General features: G+C 37.6%; 1 protein-coding gene across 7 annotated transcripts in view; it reads right to left on the bottom strand.

Annotated features, from left to right (window-relative positions):
• The window catches only part of FRYL (FRY like transcription coactivator), a 164,199-nt gene that overhangs the window by 130,863 nt on the left and 11,984 nt on the right, over nt 1-21,352 (bottom strand). For 3 of the 7 annotated variants that reach the window (XM_082282112.1, XM_082282115.1, XM_082282113.1), the window contains exon 1: nt 5,584-5,725. In XM_082282112.1, the coding sequence (XP_082138238.1) occupies nt 5,584-5,662 (79 nt within the window). In that variant the 5' untranslated portion in view covers nt 5,663-5,725. Of the gene's footprint in view, nt 1-5,583; nt 5,727-13,210; nt 13,303-19,873; nt 20,084-21,352 lie in introns of those variants that run through there. The other 4 variants (XM_082282116.1, XM_082282114.1, XM_082282117.1 and 1 more) reach the window with 3 other exon arrangements.

The raw sequence follows: 21,352 nt of genomic DNA, 5'->3' as shown, positions 1-21,352 counted from the left end.
ACTTTTACTTTACATGCTGTCCAGCCTTTTATATACTCTACCTTGAGATCACTAACAGACATTATTGATAGCAGGTTAAGTTTTAAAATCTGTTCTATGTACAAGATATTTACAGTATAAATCAAAAAGGAACAACATGCTAAACTCTTCTCTCCCTCTCAAAATGTCACTTTCAAGGCCTGTGGGCACCTTAGACACAAAGAATTTTAAAGAATATTTTTGTTCTTGTATTTCCAGTATATCATAGAACAGTTTTACAGTAGCAGATACTATTTTCTGCAACAAGTTTGTCCACATCTTGTTGACTTCAGCACTTCACAACTCTCCTTAATCAGCTTTTGTAGAATCCCCTGAAAACTTGCTCGTTTTTCTGTCTATGTTAAATTTTCTCACATCCCCTACATGTATCATGTCTCGCCCCTCTCCTTCAAGTTAAAAGCATTATTTTGCCCCTCTCACAACTACCGTAAAAATAATTGTAGATTGGGAAGCTCAAGAGATGTTTGCTTTATTTACAATCCTCCCACTAAATTTCATCTGCATTATTTCAAAGAATTAGCCTAAAGGTAACATTTCAAAGAATATTTGCAGCTAAATATTGTCCAATTTCACCTTTATTTTTTTACCATTAATAAACTAGAGATTTTATTACTTCTTACTTTTCACTTTACAATCTGCAGGACAGAAAGTCAAAAAGAACAGAAAAACAAAGTCCAAACGGCAGGTTTACTGACATTCACTTCCTAAATTTGCTGTTGGTTATTTTTCCGTGTTCCAGTTTGCTGCCTGTCCACTGGTACTGGAAGGAAAGGGGGAGTTTCCTCTTGGTTTAGCAAGTTGAATAGTCTCACCAAAGACAGATATGCAACAGGAATACCAAAAATTAATATACAAGACAATTACACAGGTGGAAGGGTCCCATCTCCTGTTCACAACACTGAGCCATTACATTGATTCAGCTGTCACATGAAAGCTTATACTAGCATTCTTATGTCTGAGAAAACCTTTTAAGTGCTTGAAGTCCAGAAGACGCATAAAAACAGACCCTGCAAATGCGATACAAAGATAATCTATTAAGTGACCAATAGCAATAAAAAAATTGGTACATTCTCTTCACCATGTGTCAGAAGAAAACAAGTGAATTACCTCCTGACTATATACATATACTCCACACATTTATATAAATATACCCCACATGAGTAGCTGTTGAGTATGAAGAAATACTTCTTCTAGATCCACCTTTGATTTGTACTGATACACACCTTGTATGAAGCACTACATTACAATTACTTCACCACTTGACTAAAGTATATTCACTGTAAATTTCTGCATATATTCTACAGATGAAACCCTGAGACAACTACAGCAGAAGTATATTAGTCAAGTACGCAATTTTAAAAAAACAGATCTTCAAAAAAATAAAGTCAAAAATTATATTTGAGATGTCTCTTAGACAAACACAACTATAGTCGATTTTCTGTATTAATGGTAAAATACACAAGTCAGAGGTGTACTCTCTTTCCACTTGAGCTTACTTTTAAAAAGACTTTCTGGACCTTACTTCAGTTCTTTATTGACTCCATGTTAAGCTAATGCCTTCCTTAAGAAACATTTACCCAGTGGTCATTTTATCTGCTTATAAGCAGTAATAATAAAACATATCATCCCTGCACTTAAAATAAAATTCTGGAGAGATGCTTGTTTTTCCATTTATCTAAAATATTAAAGAGCTCATTTCCCACAAATCAATTAAAACAGAGGATATCCAGAAGGTGACTGCTACTTTTGGTGATGGTAAGACATCTACTACTGTCCCTACTACTGACCCAGAAGGCCCTTTCAGCAAGTTGATTCCCCTTGCCGATTCATTTCAGAAACTGCCCCAAAAATATGAGAACATTTTCCGATGGCTTTGTGAAATTAATCAGCTCAGGGAAAAGCCACACCAGAACCCAAGAGGAGATGGGGAAGGCTGCACAGCTGTGAGTGAGATTGCCCTTTTCATTGACAGCAAACTGTTAGAGCAGCCTGATCCGCTTGTAAAACCGCACTCAAAAACCGAACCAAAATCTCCTTTCCCTACCTTCTGTTGCAAAGAGCTTTAAGCACAGATTCCAAAGGCCCTTAGGAGAGGTTCATTTACTATTTCTTATGGAAAATATACATAGAACAATTTCCTGGGGCATTACTCAAGCAAAAACAATGTTATCTGCAGTGATAAGAAAACAAGGAGAGAGGGTTAGAGATTTTTATGTAAATAGTATTCTGGATCCCAAACAGTATTATGGAGCAGTCTTTAAATGCAAGTGAGCAGAGATTGTGGGGGGAAGCCATGGTACTTAGTTGCCCACCAAGCCCTCCAGTCTTTTCTAATCAAAACTCTGTACTTGGGTACAGAAACTGACTTTTATTTCACATATAAACATCACATCCCCGGTCATCCTTTGCTGTACAGGGCTGATTAGAGATGCAACTGGGAACTGAATATGCCCTGCAGAGCTGCTGGTACTATAGGGACACAGCGCTTACAGGTACTTTCTGTGTATCCAGCCCCTGCTGCCAACCCCCTGAGGCAGCTACAGCTCCATTACTCATTTCTTTACCACCAAAGAACACATTCCTGTTGGTTATTTTTGCTGTCCTAGCAGAAGCACTTGAAGGGAAGCAGGTTTTCCATACACAGAAATAACATGGGCACTGTGAGCAGTGAGAATACTCGTATCACTGGTAAAATTAACATCTCTTCTACAGTTCTTGCAGATTTGACTTACACAGCTGGCCATTAAGACAGTTCCACAGTAGTAGCTCCCTGCATCGTAACACAACCAAAGCACAGAGCTGCAACAGGAGGGCACATTTTCACACACCACAGGTACACCTGCCATTTGCCAGCTCACACACGGCAGTTGTGGCGTTTCCCTTCTTTAATGCCACAATCTGAATCTTCCATGCTCACCTTTGCATGTTTTGTTTGGATTGTAGATTTTTTGAAAAAGAATTTAAAACTGAGAACATACCAACTCTTAATTGCTAGAACAAATTTTAAAAAACTGCCTGTTCTTTTACTAACCTCTATTAAGCGTTGTGATGCATACAGCCATATACAAATACTTCAACAAGTCAGTTGTGGTTTTCTCCTACAATTCTACTAATCTTATACATATAAAAAGACAGTTCTGACAAGATTTCTAAAATACACTTGAAACCATTCTGATGGAAACTGCATATTTTAAAAGATTTATCACAGAGCACATATTTGTAAGGCCCTATTTTCAGCTCCAAAACAAAGTATATACTAAGTATTTTGAAAGGCAATATAATAAATATTTTAGTAACAAGCAAAACCAAAATTTTTAGGTCAGTTAGATGCAAACCCAAATAGGTGGTATTATAAAAATAATACTTTTATGATTTCGATGCCAGGAATAGTTTTTTTTACTTGGTCTGTTTGAGAACTTCTAAAATACGTTTATACTTACTCACTCTCAAATTTAAACATATTATTAGGACAAACCACCTTAGCTTTAAAAAACTATTGAGCTCCTCAACAGCTTCATTATATTAAATTCTGTGGTGCATTAACACCACATCTGCATAATGTAGCACCACAGCATTATGCAAGTAAACACTGACAATTGTTTTTTCAAATAATTCTATTGTTTTATTACCTGTTTGGTCAGCACCTGCCTCCCGTAGCATACCCAACTGGTAAACACAGTAGTTCTTTTGCTCTATTCCAGCAGAGCAGTTCATTCCATTACCAAGACACAAAAATAGAAATAAGCAGATAATTTAAAGAGGATTCAGCTACTATCTGCTATTGTAAAAGCATGATCCCAGAACAGACGATAAGTCTTCATTTCGTAAATGATGACATCACACTATTAAGCGATATTAGTCAGGCACTGCTGGTTTCCACAAAATTACTCCTAATAGTCACCATTTGGCACATATTTAATGTGCAAGAGAGGAAAATTAATCTTTAACAGTAAGACTAGTGTATTCTGTGTTTATTATCCTCATTTGCTTGAACGATCAACAAAACACTGAACAAAGATGAATGTATCTGTTTTGTCTACAAACTTCAATCAGCCTATAGCATTTTCTTTTAACCTGACACAAAGACAATTCTATTTTTTCTGAAATTACAACACTTGGAATAAAATCTTAATTAAATTGAGAGCTATAAAGAAATGAGAATAGAGCATAAAGCAGAATTGATGAGATATACCTGTGGAGATATTAAATTCACAGTGATATCCAACTGTAAACTCCAGGGCTGTTGTACAGCATTCCAAGTTAAATGAGGCTAAAAAACCTTTGCCATCAGACACCATGGGCTTCTGATCAGTTTTCAAGCATACAGGCAGCCTGAACAGACTTTATTCTGTAGGCAGCCTTTAATAATCCATAGCATTACAATGTTAACTTGTAATTTGCTGTGCACAGGAACAACTTGTTTAACAAAAGAGAACTGTCCCTGCTCTACTCAGCTGCCCATCTTATTCAACCTGATGTACTGAAAAAAGTGGTTCACTTTACAATCAGAAAGGCTAAGAGAAGTCTTTCCAAGGAAATATTTTTCTCCCACCACCACAAGCTTAATTCCCTAAGGCTGTAACTTCATCACCCAGTAAGATGGATGAATGTCTCCATCTCCCACCATTGCACACAGAAAGGAAAAAAAACTGCAGTTAAGGAAAAAAATTTAAAAGTCATGCTAATTCTTGAAAATATCCAACCACATAGCAAAGGGCAAAAACTGCATCTGACAGCCGGCAGAATCCAAGAGCATAAAGGCTCAAGGCTGCACTATTTTAGCTGAAGGCAAAAAGAAAAAAAAAGTAAAACTGAATTTTCCATTACCACCCAGCTGTACTATCTGAAAAAGGAACATGAACTAATTCTACTTTTTATTAGCACAATACACTGTAATATTTAGCCACTAACACATAGTAAAAAAATTTTAAAAAAAGAAATCATATAAGCAACCTTACCCATATTCTTAAGGTTAAAAATTCTCTATACAATATCCATTTCTTACTTGACTTATTTACATACTATGTTTACTAAAAATATGCAATCTTCATAACATTAAAAAAGGAAAATTTACACTGTCTCAAGACAAAAAACCTCTTAAAAGGAGAGTCTTTGAAAACTTAGGGGACCAGAAAAGCAGGGAAAGAGAAGATGACACAAAACTCACACCTTGCACTGCAGTCACAGATCGCTGTGTAGCATGCTTCTGTCTAAACAACTTAGTGCCTAATTTTACATACATTACAGTTTAACAACTTAAACAGATTCTTATCCCAGAAAGAGGAGGAAAAAAAGTCACACAGGCATGCAAAGACAAGAAGAAATCGTGAAATTAGAAATCCTGAAAAATTGCTTCCACATAGGTCACTAACAAAGGATAATGTGTCAATGATAAAGTAGTTCTAAAGCTCAGAACACCATTATCATAAGAACTCTGACAAAAAGGCCTTTTATAATCAAATTTGTCAATTTAGCAAAATAATCACGATCAGAAGAAAGTGCTTAGCAATCAGCTTTCACCAGGTTGATGACATGGATACATACAGTATTCAGGATGTAAAACATGTGTCTCCTCGTCTTCATCTATTGTCTGTCCTAATGAAAACAGTCTGACCCGTCTCATCTTCAGTAGCCTTGGAGAGCTTTCACGGGCAGTACTCCCAACATCCGGAACAACATCTCCAGGAGCAACAGTGGGAACAATTTTTTTCAGGAATTCCATTTTTACATGCCCTCTGTGTTCTCAGCAGTTTCGCTCCACTTTACAGAGCGAGGCTCCCACATCAACTTCCTTGAGCACAGAGGTGGACTTCTCCTGGTGATGTCATGTTAAACCTGGGTGGTGCCAACAGCAGCGTCAGCTGCCAGCCAGCTGCTCCAAGGCAGATTTTAAAGACATTTAACTGTGCGGACTGATAAGAAAACCAAACACCACCAAGCCTGTATATTAACCAACGCATGCTAAACTCTGCACGCCAAGGAGACACTATTTAGCACTGCAAAAATTTTAAGCACCAAGAAAATTCACATTTGCAAACTCATATCTGACGGAGTTCAATGGCTCTTAATTTTCATGAAATGCACATGAAATGAAAGAGTGTTCATCTGTATTTGAAAGATAACACCATTCAGAAAGTCTAGGCACTTTGTTTGTAAAGCTGGTGTATAACATCGCCATTCACATTCTCACATAGTTTTAGCCACTAACTACAAAAATGCTAACTTTTATTATATAGTAAGTTCTGTTTTGCAGGGACTCTGGTGCTATTTTTACCACTTAAAATATTCACACCACCTTCCAAAAAACTACAAGTACAGAAATAACCTGTCTTGTCCAAACAGCCACTTTATCCCTAGGGCTACTTCTCCATACATGCCTGGTTTAGCTGAGTATTTTGGTTTTATTTCAGGAAGTTCAAATGTTGTTTTGTATTTAGCTTAAAGAACCCATTAAGAAAGATGCCTTGCATTTGGAGCAGAAAGTTCAAGGACAAAATAAATTAATTAGCATAGAAGAATGTTCCTTAAGTCTTTCTACAATTGGGAATACGTATCACTGTTTGATTTCATGTACTAGACTTAGACAGACACAATACTAGGCAATATTCCCACCTCATTTACCACCAAAGACTGTACACACTGCTCAGAGGAAATACACTAAATACCCACTCCAAACATCTCAGTGGCAGCCTGCATGCTTCCGTTGTTTTTAAGAATGCAGCTCAGGGTCCAAGACATTGTTGAATGCATGCATTGCAATTACCCAAGCTACACATGAAGCATAGCACACTTCTGTACATTCCTTAAAAGAAGGTATTTAATCTGAAATTCACTACTATCGTTTAGCTCTTAAAAAGAAATTCTATGAAAGGTATGCAGCATAACATGCTTTAGGTCTCAAGAGTTTCAGTTAAATGCTCACAAGGGGCTGCTCAACTGGATTAAGTTGTCAGTCTTATTCAACTGCCACATCTGTGGTTCAGAACGTCACAACTTGAAAAAGTTGGTACAAGTTCATTGAAGTTGCCACCTAAGACATTTTTCAAGTTCTATGTAGACTGAAAATGTCTTTTCTAGTCAATTCTGCATTAAAATCCCCAGATATTCAAGTTAGTCTAAATTCCCCTTGTAAATGAATACAAATATCTACACAATTTTTTCCTTATAAATGAGTACAAAATTCTGGCCTTATATGATATGTCTTATCATAAAAGACATATTGCAAGAATACTACTTCCTGCAGGAAGATCAAGCAGAAAATTCTACCTATAATGATTTCATTCACAGTATTTTTTCCACAGTACAAAAAAAATTACAGAGAAGTGGGTTTATGCATTGTTGGAACAAATAATAAAGATTACCACAAAGACAATTTGTGATTACAAAAGATCATGAGTCATTACAAGCTCAAGCCATCATTTATTTGTAATAGCATTATTTTCTATAGAATTTTTTTTTTGCCCTTGAAATCCTGCCACAAAGCTACTTTGCAGTTCCTAGCATTTGGGAACAAGACAGAAATTCAGATGCTTCTGTAAGGCTGAGAATGCTTCCAACCATCCACCTGCCAGACTGCAGTTTACAGATGGAGCAACCAGATATTTCACTTTGTACCCATCTTAAACACCCTCTGAAAGGCTCAAACTAGATATCAAAGTGCTCTTAACCACACGTGAAGTACCTAGTCCATCACTTAAATTAAGTGCACAAGGTGTGACATTTTACACAACATGCGGCATACGTGAGTAATGAATTTAAAAAACAATTAAGTGTTGAAACGATATTTTTTTAAAATGAGAAAATAACAGCCTTTCAAGTCATAGGACACAAAACACAAGCAAGTAATAGAACCCACCCTCCATACCCATGATGATATTTCAAGATTAAACCAATAAACTAAGGATAAACTAATAAAGCTTATACAACAAAGACTTATCAAAGCTTTTGACTGAGTTTTCCTTCAGGGTGGCTTTTGACTCTTAAGAAAAGAATATCAAGAAGTTTTCAACAGAAGATAGTTGGGGACACATATGTGCATGTTTATATATGTATATGGATGGATGGAGTTTAACTCCAGAACTTCCATACTTCATAACATTCTATGAAAACAGCATTTTATAAAAAATGAAGGCAAGATGCAAGGCTTATGTTTTTGCCTTGGTATGTCATTTCACATACACTCCTCCCTCACATTTGTTCTTATCATCTTCCTAAACAGTACAATGTACAATTGTGGGTTCTATGCAACCTGAGCAAGTTTTACAGATTATCTGTCAGTGTAAAACATATCAGAAGTCTAACAATTATTATACCTAAATTCATCCTTAAACAAAACCAAAACAGGCTACAAAAAGCCTGATTCAATACATTTTAACACTTTCTTATTCTGGAACCTCTAAATAAATTTTTAAAAATAATAGAAGATTTGGTCTTAGGTAGAATTGTTATTTGCATTACAGTAAGTTCTTTGTTGTCTTCTCATGTGTATTCCACTTCTGTTACACTCAAAGGATGACCCTGATTTTGCACTGAAGTGCCTGCTGAGGTCATTCAGGCTCTCCCTGCCATGGTTCTTGATGTTTATATCACTAGCTGTGCAAGATAATGTCTGAGCTCTGCACCTGTCACTAACAGCAATCCACAAAGCAGGACTTCGCATCAGAAGGGATTACAAACAGATCACGAAACACGCAGAAGTATAATAGTGGGAGACACAGTGAATGATTACAGTTTAACAGCACTTCTCAGAGCACTGCCTCTTTGGATTTGATCTTTCAGGACACAAACAGCCAAGGTGTTTAGCAGGAGTGCATAGAAGGCCACGTCCATGGGAATTCCATTGATGCAGGTGAACCTGCTGATGGAGGAACAACCCAAGAACGAGAAATACTGAAAAAACAAAACAGTCAATGAAAGAAAGATCCATGTGAGAGAGAACTACTTGCAAGTGACTTGAATTCACATATGTAGAGAATTCCTAGAATTAGCAACGATAATAGTAAAAGACAATTATAAACCAGACAAGACACTGGGAAGTACAATTTTGGAAGATCGCCTAGAGGCCCTATAGCCTACCACAAACAACATCTCTTGACAGGTCTCTTCCCGAGCAAGCGTGCATTGCAAACCTGCAGCTTTAACACAAAACGTTTCTAGAACTTCCCCACCGCGCCGGAGAAACGCCAGCCCAGCCCTACCTGCTGTGGGACAGAGGGCAAAGGTTCTTTTATAGTTAACGCGTAAGATCAAGAGAGAACCGGGGGTGTTGAAGGGCGGTGGAAAGCGCGGTGCCGCCGGTCCCACCGGGATCGTGCAAGGCACGCCCGCTGAGGGAACAACGCGGCTCTCCCGGGGAGCCCCGCGCCCCCGCCCGGAGGGCCTTGCGCGCAACGCCCCCCCGCGGCCTGAGGCCGCACTGCGCCCGCCGCCCTCCCGCTCGTCCTCCTCCTGGTCCCGAGCTGCCGGCCCGGGCCACTGCCCTCGTAAGCGGGCCGCTTGTAACCTGGGTGCGCCTGTCGGTGCCGCACAGACCGCCCCGGCACAGGAAAGAGGAGAACTGCGCCCGATTCCACGGACCTCCGCAGAAGGCAACAAGTTCAGGGAGCTGGCTTGGCACGGGGGGAACATATGTTCGAAAATACAGCTATGTTAAGGAAACTCCCCTGTCCGCCCATGCGGGAACCACTGCCACCACCTGAGCTGGGACGAAGACCCCTTCGCAGATACACGCCTCGCACTCACAGTCAGACGAGGTTTCCCTGTATGTTCTATCCCAGGGTTCCCATAGCAGAGTCTCAGACGTCCAGATCCTTACAATAATTTAATCATCGTGTAACAATTAAATCACAACAGCTTGAGCAGGTGCCTCCGGGGAGGGACCCCGAGCAAAGGAAGCCCTGGCTTTTACACCCTCACAGTCAAAGCGCAGGGCCGTTGGGGGTCTCCCAGCTGAGTCCTCAGCTCCTGCCGCGTCCCTGTGTCTCTGAGTGTCCAGTCCCCTGGCTGGCACCACAGGTCCCCGTGCCCTTCGTTGTGCAAAGGGTCGGCACTTCACGGCCTCTTGTCGCAGAGCAGAGCTCAGCCTGGAGCTGCACACCGAGCCACACGCGAGGAATGTACTCCTCAACAGCCATGCTGGCAATACAGCCATTGGTACAACCACGCTGACAGAGGACGCAGCTGGAGGCGTTCCCGTGCCAGCGAAGTGGAAGGTCACACTGCAAACCTTGGTGGTTTAAAGATCTTTTCCAACCTAAACGATTTTATGATCTCCCCTTTAGGTAAACACTGCTATGGTGTGGCACATCTATAGAAACGCAGAACCTGTGCTTTCTCCCAGCTTCTCAGCAACGGGACAACGTTAATTGGAAAGAACAACACACCAAAACAACCCCCAAAAAACCATCAACATTCCCTTCCAAAAAAACCCACCACCCCACCAAAACAAAAACCTACAAAGCAAAACTATCCCTCCTGCTAGGACACTGGTACTGGAGGCATCACCAAAGGAGTTTCAACAGGAAAGCAGTATAGAAATGGTGCAAGTTTTGCCTTTTGAAAGGGTGAGCAGGTCAATCGATGCAGTTGTCTCTGTTTGCAGCTCTTCAAGAAACTTTAATATTCCTTGAGATTAAAGGCGTTAACTATGCATCCCATACTGAACATAGCATATAAGACATACTGAACACAGCATCAGTGTGCACCAAATAAACACTACTATTTTCACCAACTTCCTCATTTCAACCTGACATCACTGTTTCATGGGGGAGTGAATCTGCTAAGGAAATACAGCAACTACAAGAACACCCAAATATTTAGGAGAAAAACACAAGTATGGAAAGTTTCTTCTTGATTCTTAGAAGAGAAGACAAATTTGTAAGAATATTTGTAATAGTTTGTCCTACCCCAATGAAAACAATCTATTCTTACAAAAAAAAAAAAAAAAAAAAAGCTAAGATACGATACACAACTGAAAGCAGAATAAAGCAGTAGAGTTAGAAATCAAACAGTCCAGCCTGCAGGTATAAATTAACACACCTGCATTAAACTCATGAGAGGTAGTGGGTACTGGACATCCATGTTTTACCTGCTAGGCAAATAGTAGGACACACATAATTTCACAGAGAAGACTGCATGGGTAGGGAAGAGAAACCCTGTTTCTTCCTCTGTATATGCTGCACTTTTTTTAAATGGCAAGCCTTTTTGCTTTAGAACTACAACTGTCACATAGCTCTCTTTTTTTCTTTTAGATAGAGAAATTTGAACAAAGAACATAGCCTAGAAAAACAAACACATAGGGATAAAACAGTGTATATAGTGTAATATTGTGGAGTCATCTCATCTTTTGGCAATTTGCACTAACCACATGTAAGGACCTAACATATTTAAAGGAATTAACTTTCCATGTCTCTTTCAAACTTCTAAAATATATTTAAGAGGCTATCCTTCATATAACTTACACTTAACTTTACAGTTAATGCCTAAGCTACTTGGCATTAACAGCTTCCTTGGTTAAGTTCAATTAATGTAATTTCACAGAAAAAAACCAACCAGGGACAAATCAATGTGCAATTTTGCAATAAACTATTTCTATATCAGTGCAAACTTGTTGTAGCTATTATTTTGCATACAAAATATTTTAAAATTAAGCCATTTAACCTTTCTATAGTTTAGGTTTACTGCTTTTTTTAATGTAAAAATGTAAATAGTTTCAATTATCCCGATGCTTTTCTTAGACACACCTAGCTATTTCCTGAGAAATGAAAGAAACAAACAACTGTCAGTTTCTGGTAAAGTTTCACTTTTCTTTCAAACACTTAGGTTGTATTTATTTGCTTTATATTGGGGGCTGGAGATCTTTTTGGAGCAAGTTGTGGGGCTTTTTCTTTGGAAGGCTGCAGATTTCTGGGAATTATTTGAGGGGCGGTTTCAGAATCTGGCTTTGATTATCTAGCATTAATAAGAAAAAAAATAGAAATATCTGTCAAAAGATATCCATCAGCAGTTGAACATAAAACAACTGTTATGTTCACTGACTGAATACAGTATTATTCTGCTTAATAAAAAAGCCCCAAAATTTTTACCATTTATGCATTAAGTTTTAACTGTTCTTATCTTGAGGTCACATGCAAGAATACAATGCTTCCCTGAACTCATTAGGAGTTCCTGAGAAGATCAAGGTATTGTCTATCCCACAGCTTCTACAATCAGTCAGGATAAGGATCTGGACTTCCTGTGGCTAACCTCTTGCTTGTTCCAAGTCCTGATACACCACACAAGATCTTCCATACCTATGAATTTCTCCCACTGGCAGATTTTTCTTCAAATAAGAACCTGCAGCAGTACATAACCTAAACCATACGCATTTCCATGCAAGTAGAAACAGCAAGAGAAGGCATCATTACACAATCCCGTAACAATAGAAGTGGCCAGATTTTTTTTTCCTATAAAATAATCAAAGTGAATTATGACAACCTTGATGTTGATATCTCTGTATAAAGAACATTAAAATTAGCAACATTTTAAAACCAAAGGTTCTGTGGAACAGCTACTAGTAAGCCAGAGCAACAATGGCAACACTGCTATGAAATTGGATCTCTAAGGAGTTGAGACCTGAAAACCTTTACCAAAAGCCTTTTAAGTGCTTTACAGAAAAACTAGAGTTGCCAATTGTTAATGCATAGAACAGTCAGAACATAGACAGTAAGCGATAACTAGAGACCAAGCACACACATATATTTCCAGAATTACTCAAGACAGTGGTTCAACATGTATTTCTTAAATAAATATTTGGGCTATTGAGTTTATTATTTTTACAGCCATCGTCACTGTTTCTGTTAAGAGTTTCTCTAGCACTACATAAAAGCACACATCTGTAGAAGAAATTACTCACGTTTGAATGGCCAACTTTTAAAATCATGTACACAGCATAAAAGTCAAATGGCAAGGAAATCTATACTCCACTGTTCAAAATAACCTTCATTCCAATCCCAAAACTGCATACAGCACACTTATCTTGCTTCCCTTACCAAGCCTAACCTAGCTTTAGTTTATTGCTTAAAATTTTATACAAGGCAGGAATATTTAAATGCAAAAAAAAGAAAACCATGCTTAGTGAGTTCATAGAATAAGCTCCATTTGCAATATCAATGAAAAAGTTCTCAACACCTACATTAAATACAGGTTCTGTCTTGGTTTACCGAGCATTCATCCAGTCTCATCTATTTTAGTTCTTCTCTTCCAAAATTAACTGGGTTCTTGAAACATGGCCAAAGGAAGTTTAATCTACATGGCAAAACAGAAAGTAGAAACTAATATTCAACCTACTTGAAAAAAAACAAAACCAACCCACCTGGGTGGCTGCATTCACAAGTCGATTCATGTGGATTGACATGCTCAAGTCTCTACTAGTTTAGGCTCTGTTATACAGACCATACTACTAAAACTAAAACATTACATATATAGTGAAATATATTTATTACAGGATTTATACTAGCTGTGGAGCAATGGATTTATAAATCTCACACAATATATAGTTCTCCTATATAGAATTTCATAATGTCATATCTCTCTCATAACAAAACCACTATGTCGAAAGAAGGATGTCCCAATAGAGATCAAGATTTATGGATTAATATTAAAATTAGTCAAAGAAGAAATAAGTACTTCATTTTCTTAAGTTAGACATTTGTTAACCATTTGTACAATGGTAGCTAAATCAAGCTGATGAACAAATTATTTCTCACAGAGAGGTGCTGTGAGACTTCAGAAGGTTACTCTTAGCTAGAGGTAGTTAAAACTATTGTATCTATCTTTCTAACAGAATATATTTTTTAAAAGTTAGATACAGTATGTTTGCCCACATATATGTTGGGACAGAACTTTAAACCTTCTCCCTTCTTTTCTATGTCAGACACAAATAATAATCTCTAAAGCATTACAAGATTCCTCAATTGAAAATACCCAAGTTTTGATTTTTAAAAAGTATTATTCCTATTTAAATAATGAATGAAAGACTTCCTTCAGTGTAAAGCAACAGCACACCAGTTCTTCTGCAATACAAATGTCTTTGCCCCTTCTTTTTACTTAGACACTTGAATGCATTTCCACTTGATAATCTGAACATAACCACAAAGAATAAATGCTGCTGCCAGAACTATGCAATTTGACTTGAATAGAAAACAGCCCCAATCTTACACTAAATGTAGTTGTACTATGGTACTGTGGGCTGAAGCCTTCAACATTTGTGGCTTATAAAAGATTAGCACCTGTATCAAAGGAAAACAAATTCACTCCTGGTCTGAACAAGATGCTTTCCCCTTACTGGGGACACACAATGACTGTATCAAATTCCAAGGCAGGTGGAAAATTAGGTACTTAAGGAACTTACTTATCAGATAGTACATGACTGAGTATGATTTACCATAGTAATATATCACCTGCTACTAATTTCAAGCAATTCTTCCATGTAAATTTTGTACCCCTCAAAGAGAGTAAAGTCTTTTTTTGTGTAGCAAGCATAGAATGCTTAAGGATATTGTTTCCATTGAACAAACCAGGAAGTTTTTTGTTGGGTTTGGGTTTGTTTTCTAATTAACATACAATTGTCTCCTGTCTTAAGGAAGAGGGGGAAAAAAAAAAATCAGTAACAACCAAAACACCAGATACTGCAGAGGATGCTCCCAGTAGAATTCCACATAGGCCTATGGGCACCACAGTATTGTAGCTTTAAATACATAAACATTTGCAAAATATCATTCATGTTTAACAGAAAACAAGAAAAGAGGAGGAGAATTTCCATTTTTATAGTGTCTATAAAGGAAAGAGAATAGATGTAGTTTAGGTTTGGTGAGGTTTTGGTTTCAGGGCTTTGAGCAAAGGAGAGGAAATTCTAACTTTCAGTGTTAGATGTTACATGAAATCTAATTTCCTATTTGGAAGGCTGCAACATACTTGGATGAAACAGGGGTCCAACTAAACTACTAAATTAAAGTACAAAAATGTTTCTAGTAAGAAAGGAAGAAAAAACCCCTAAGTTTGAAACCAAACAATTTTTGATTATTAGCAAGTAACTAAGCACAGTTGCTAAAAAGCACTGCTAGAATAACTAATTCTCAGTATAGCAAAGTCACTAAGTAAACAAACACATAGAAAGACGAAGGAACTAAACCAAAAAATTGTTGAGCCACCCAAGAGAAAACATCAATTTTTACCCTATATGGAATATTTATGTACTTATGTACAAACCATGCAGATTTGCTTGCTAAATATAGTCATATTATCACAGTAAAGCTCATAAAATTGCAGAGAGGTAAACCATAAATAAATAAAATTTAAAAAACAGAAGCAATACACAGCACACTAACTTTGCAGCTTCAGAAGGTGAGTGAACAGACTTTTGCTTAAAAGACAGTAGTCAAGGCAAAGTCACTGTTCCTACACACGTGCTCCACTGCTCAGGCATTCTGGCAATCACCTGGGGGCAACAGAAATGCTCAAAGGGCACTTCCTTGTATCTATAGTTCTACCCAAGTATCATACATTAAGGTGGATCTATGGAACAGACAAACGTATTATGAGTAATAAGTTGTAAAGTACAGACTAAGACAAAAGAGTGGTGGCATACTTTTAACTCACACATATCATCAGATTAAAAGGATTATTCTAATTTCTAATGCCAGAAGAAACATGTATGAGATTGGCATGTATTGTAAAAGGTTTATGAAAGAACTCCTTATTATGGAAGAGAATTGCTGTATTACACCTATCTGAAGGAGAGGTTAAGCCTGTTCCTGTTAGAAGCAAGAAGGAGAAAAATAAGCTGCCTTTGAAGAGCAGAGAGGAAACCACTGCAATTTAAGGACCTGGCTGAACGTGAGCACCAAGGAGGGCAAAAATTCCTTTATTTAAAGAAAAAAAATGATGCTCCAGTCATCTGATGAGAGCAGAAAGACTAAAGAAGACCTGAGTGTTTTCTTCACTTGTGACTTTTAATAACAAAAGACTAGTAATTGTAATAGTGAAAGACAGGAGGATTCTTTCCCAAAAGTTTTCAAAGATTGGAATTACTTCCTCCTTGAGGAAATGCAAAAGTGGTGTCAAGACTGTCATTTTGTTCATGCTAGCTTTCATCACTCACACAGAAGAGCCAATGAAATGTGGTTAAAATTAAGAATAGGAGCTAAGTACACCTGAAAGGGAAAAGGCTCCTTTCCTCGCACAACCCTGTTATTCCTTGCTTAAGTCTGCTGTATGTTTAAGACTGAATTCTTATATTCTTTAAGGAGTGGCTCAAATCAAAACAACAGTTCTGCATCAGAAGTGAGGCTTGCTGCACTTCATTAGGCATTTCTGAGCCAGAGCATTACTGAGGACGATCTAAGGATAGCAGAGACAAGAACTTCATGACCAGTGGTGCACTGTACATGGAAATTGCCCTGGGCCAAACAAGGCAAGATGTATTAAGCCCTGATGGGCAGGGGCACAAGGGAGGGGAACTCAGAGTTTCCACAGGAAAGCTCTGCAGCTACACAGGAGATACCAGAAGTAGCTGCATCACTTGTGCTTTACCCAAACCTCTGAGAGAAAATGCCTATCATTGTCTTATCTTTGATGTACTTGTTTTGTTCTTCACCACCATCTTCCTGCTGATGCATAATGAGACTTTTCTAAAAGAAATTCACCACAGGTCTAGCCCCTTTGAAGGCCAAATGTATTTCACTTTAGGTGTTAAAAAACACCTAAAGGTAGTGCCATGTATATTATGCTCAATATGCAAGCAGATTACATTTAAAAAAATGTGGTCAAAAGAAAAATCAATCAAACTAAAATTTATCATTCATTATCAAGATACACAGCTGTTCTTCATGCCAGAAAATAAGTTCTAAATGAAAAAGCTTTACAAAATGTTGAAAGCAGAAGATTTATGAATGTTGAATGCTGCCTAAAAAGAAAACCCAAACAAACAAAAACAAAGCACAAAGTCCCCAGAATCCTGAGGAAGGTAAATCCTACCAGACCGGTTCAACAGTTCTTTTCCTCTCTAGTCTGACAAGACACTTTCCCACTTCCCAGATTAAGCAGCTCTTGTGTGTCACTATTATCATTTCCATCTTCTGGGGTTTGTTTGGCAGATGTGATGTGCCTCAGATGTTCAACATTTTTTGAACAACATGAGGCATCGACTGTGAGGCATTTGTCACTGCAAGTCATTTGTCAGTACAATTAGGTACAGTCTACAAAGCTCTTCAGCAGAAACATACCTCTCTAGTCAGGCATCAGAGTGAGAACTAATGTTCAAATTAAGCAGGAGGCAGGGGGGAAAGCCCACAAAAAGCCTTATTAAAAGTGAGGCTCACTGAGCTGTATCTTAATAGAAACTTTGTGATAAAAAAAGAACTTGAATTTTCTGTTTATTTTTCCAATGTCCGCTTTAGAGTTTATATAAACACAACTAATGAAACTGCTGAGCAGGGTAGTGAGTACCGAGTACTGCTTTAATCCTAGATGTTTATTTAAGGAGAAGAAAAAAGAAAAGAAAGAATGATTTTTTTTTTTAATAAAATACATTTTAAAAAACCACCACACTTTTCTCCTTGTGATGGTCCTTTATTAATTATGCTGAAAAAGAAATTAACCAAACTTAGGTGCTATACTTGCAAAAATGCTTGTCAAGTATTAACAGGCACATTAATTATTTTGAATATTGTTCAGGAATCGCATTTACAGAAATAGGCTTTTCAGCATAACTGGTGCTCCAGACAATTTTACAGAGGTCATGTGAGCTTTTCAAGACCTGACTGGATAAAGCCCTGAGCACCAAGGCTGATCAGGGAACTGATTTCAGGGATTAAATTAGTAACACTGAAGAATGGCAGCTGGCACATTTTTCCACCTATATGTTATTTTTCCTTATCACACATTTTTAAAGGAAAGCACTTGAGATAAAATTCTCTCTGCATCCTCCAACAGGAAAATAGACCCTGAAAGACAACTTCATACTAAAGTGAAAAACAAAAAGAAACCCCAAACACATGTTTATTGCCTATACAAAACACAGTAGGCTTTTAATACAGAAAACAATAGATATAAAAAGCTGTGGACCCAGTGCTAAGAAATTTGCTTTAAACCTACTACCTGATTGCTTTTTAAACATCTGGCAGCAAGTATAAAAAGCACAATAATTACTGAGAAGTAGTCCAAAAACTAGATCAGCACTGGACAGCCTTGTTCCCAATAAGGAAAAACTACACAACTCAAACTTGAACATTTGATGTTTGTAATTGGAGCACATTTTCTACATAAACATATAGAAGTGTAGAAACATACATAAGCACTAAAAACTTTTAAAAGTAGGTAAAACTGAAGTTGTCCAAAGCATCCACAGAACAAAAACTTACAGTAAAAAATTATACTAATGTTCTCAAACCCTCTGCCTCCATTTTTCTGTTTCATTTAAAACATTGATTTGGAGTTCCCACTCTAAAGTTCAAAGATGTATTTGCCTTCCTTCAGCAATACCAAGATATGGTGATCAAGGTAAACTGCTGCAGCAACAAATTTATTATACTTTGAGAGAAAGAATACATCAGAACAAAAATAATTATGGTATAAAATTCTAACAAAAACAGTTAAGCAAGCCAGCATGTTATATAACTAGAAATGAAAATCAGTAACAGAATCAAACATGGGTATGTGATACACTGGAGATGTTCCAATGGCAGATCTCAGCATGCATTCAAATTCTATTTTATTGTATACTTCTCCTCTATAGAATATATAGAACAAATAAAGGAAAGTGAGAGCTATGAGAAAATATTGTAGAACATATAATATTCTAATTATTGATGACAGTTAATAATAGAACATAAAATATTCTATTACATTCTATAGAGTACTATAGAATATATAACTAATAAAAATGTCTTGAGTACAAAAGTCCACATAGCAAATAGCATATCAACAACAGCACTTCAATATTTCTGTCCTGTCACACTGTAGTGATTTGGTGTATGTACACTCTGTTTTCAAAGGCCAAAAGAAAGTATGGTCTATCAGTTTTACTACTTGACTATAGAAAAGCAGTGCGTTATATTACTTTTGAAGGACAGTTTAGATGTTGGTTAGATCTATCCGTACTCATTTCAGCTCAGAAGTGCTTTAGTGACAATAGTTGCCCTGTAGTTGACATCAATGCATACCTATTTCCTACTGGTAAAATCCTTACATGAAAAGCAGCAAAGAAAAGAGCGTCTGTGAGGCACTGACTTAGGAATTAGAACACTGGCTAAGGAACTAGAGGTCCCTTCCAAGCCAAACCTTTCCAGCTTCCGTGACTGCCTCTGCCACTGCACTGCAGTACCCGGCCTCACCCACAAGGGGGCAGAGCGCAGACGCCCGCGCGCACAACCCGAAGGAGGGAGGGCTCTGTTGCCGCCAGCTCCGAGCCGCGCGGAGCACTGACGGTCGTGAAAGAACTTGAGAGAACTGCTGAACATACAGAAATTACACAAAATCAATACTACAATTCGAGAATTACTAAACGCACAGAGACCACAGCTGCTTCAGAAGTCCCCAAGCTGCAGGTGACTAGAAGGCTATTTGCCCTGTTCCTGACCTCTTCCTTAGACGTTCACTTTTGGCCATGATCAGTTTACTACACTGTATTAAATCAAATGCTCTTACTGGATTTAACACCGTACCGACGGTCTTGTAGTCAGATAATTGATATGTGAAGTAGCAGCTCAAAATGTGTCAACAGTACAATACAGACAAGCAAAACCAGAAAAAGATACATGAAAATCTATTTATGAGAGTACTGAGAGAAAGACCTTACCACTTAGAAGCCATTGTTAACCACTGAGGCGGGCTGTTAGCATGTTGCACTTAGGATCAATCCATCAAGACATTTTCCCCCCCGAGTCCAACGCTGTGCTTCGAGATGTAAGAGTAGACAAAGATGTAAACAACTTTGAGTCGGCTGGTATGTAGCCAAAAACTGGAGAAAGATCTCCAAACACAGTACAGACAAATGAAGTACAGAACTCTGAAAAAGAAATGAGAAAATACAATCAAACTGTAGACACTTAACAGAGATGACAACAATTTCCCAACCCTTCAGAATTCCGAATTTATCATTGAAAAGTTAACTATAAAAATCTGTTACATATGTCTTCAAAACTGCTGTTCTGCTCAGAAGCTAATGATTCTTAATGATTTTTTCCCCATGAAAGAGAAAAATTCAAACTGACACCAAAATAACATCTGGTTTCCCACGCTCAGCATATTCTGCATCCATCCATTCTTATGAAGGGTTTTAATTGCTCTTTAGTTACAAACATATTTTTATTAATCATACATAGCCACTCTAAAATACAACTAATTCTGAATCAGTTTTTTCATATTAGTCCTTTTATTTATTTCTTTACTGATTTTTTGGGTTTTTTTTTCGTCTGCTCAGTTAGCAGGAGGATGTGGTCAGAAAAAGAAACAAACAGTACTTCAGCTGGGTCTTCCTAACAAAGCCTTGAGAACTTCTGGAGATTCCTTCAGAATAGAAATTTGTATGCAACTGACATACTTGCCACAACTTGCCTAAGCAGCAGTTTGTTTTTGTTCTTCTATAGCGCCAAACTACAGTAAAAGCACTTCAGTATTTTTCATTTCACCCTGAAGGCAGATCAGGCACTTTCAACTGCTTTTAACAACTCAAGTCTCATCATGCAGTAGCAATCCACCACTCCAGAACATCTAGTTTATATGGGGAATTTTTTTTTTCTTCTTTTTAAAATTCATAGCTTGAAAAATTCCAGGTAGGTAAAAAACCCTGTACATCAGCACGATTTTCAGTGCTCTGATGCAGCACAAATGTAGTAGTTTCCTTTAAGGATGCGTGAACTTTTCAATCATCATCAATTCTTTTATGTACAATTTGTTCCACTTCTTAATTAGTGTTTCCAAAAATACAAAAGAGAGACCCACATAAGTGTAATCTAAAAGTAAAAAGCCACATCCTGGAGATTTTAAGATGTAAAAGAAAGCTTAAAAGTGGGACTGTGAGACAAGCAAGAAAATTAGATAAACTTTTACAAATAGGAGGCAAGCTGATGCTATAATAAACTGTACTATTCACTTTTTTCTCTTCTTTTTGCTCCATTTTTTTTAATTTAAGGTAAGCAATAGTTTAAATCAATTCATGCCAAAATTTACATTCACTCCAGTTTGAAAGAGAGTGGGTCATATGTCCTTTAACTCCTCCCCAAATACACTCACTGTGAGCAGCACTCTAACAAAAATCAAACCCATGCCTTATTAC

Source organism: Coloeus monedula (genome assembly GCF_965178545.1).
Source record: "Coloeus monedula genome assembly, chromosome: 5".
Classification (NCBI taxonomy): Eukaryota; Metazoa; Chordata; class Aves; order Passeriformes; family Corvidae; genus Coloeus; species Coloeus monedula.
Note: the sequence above shows the minus strand (reverse complement) of the source record. Positions and strands in the feature narration are given on the sequence as shown.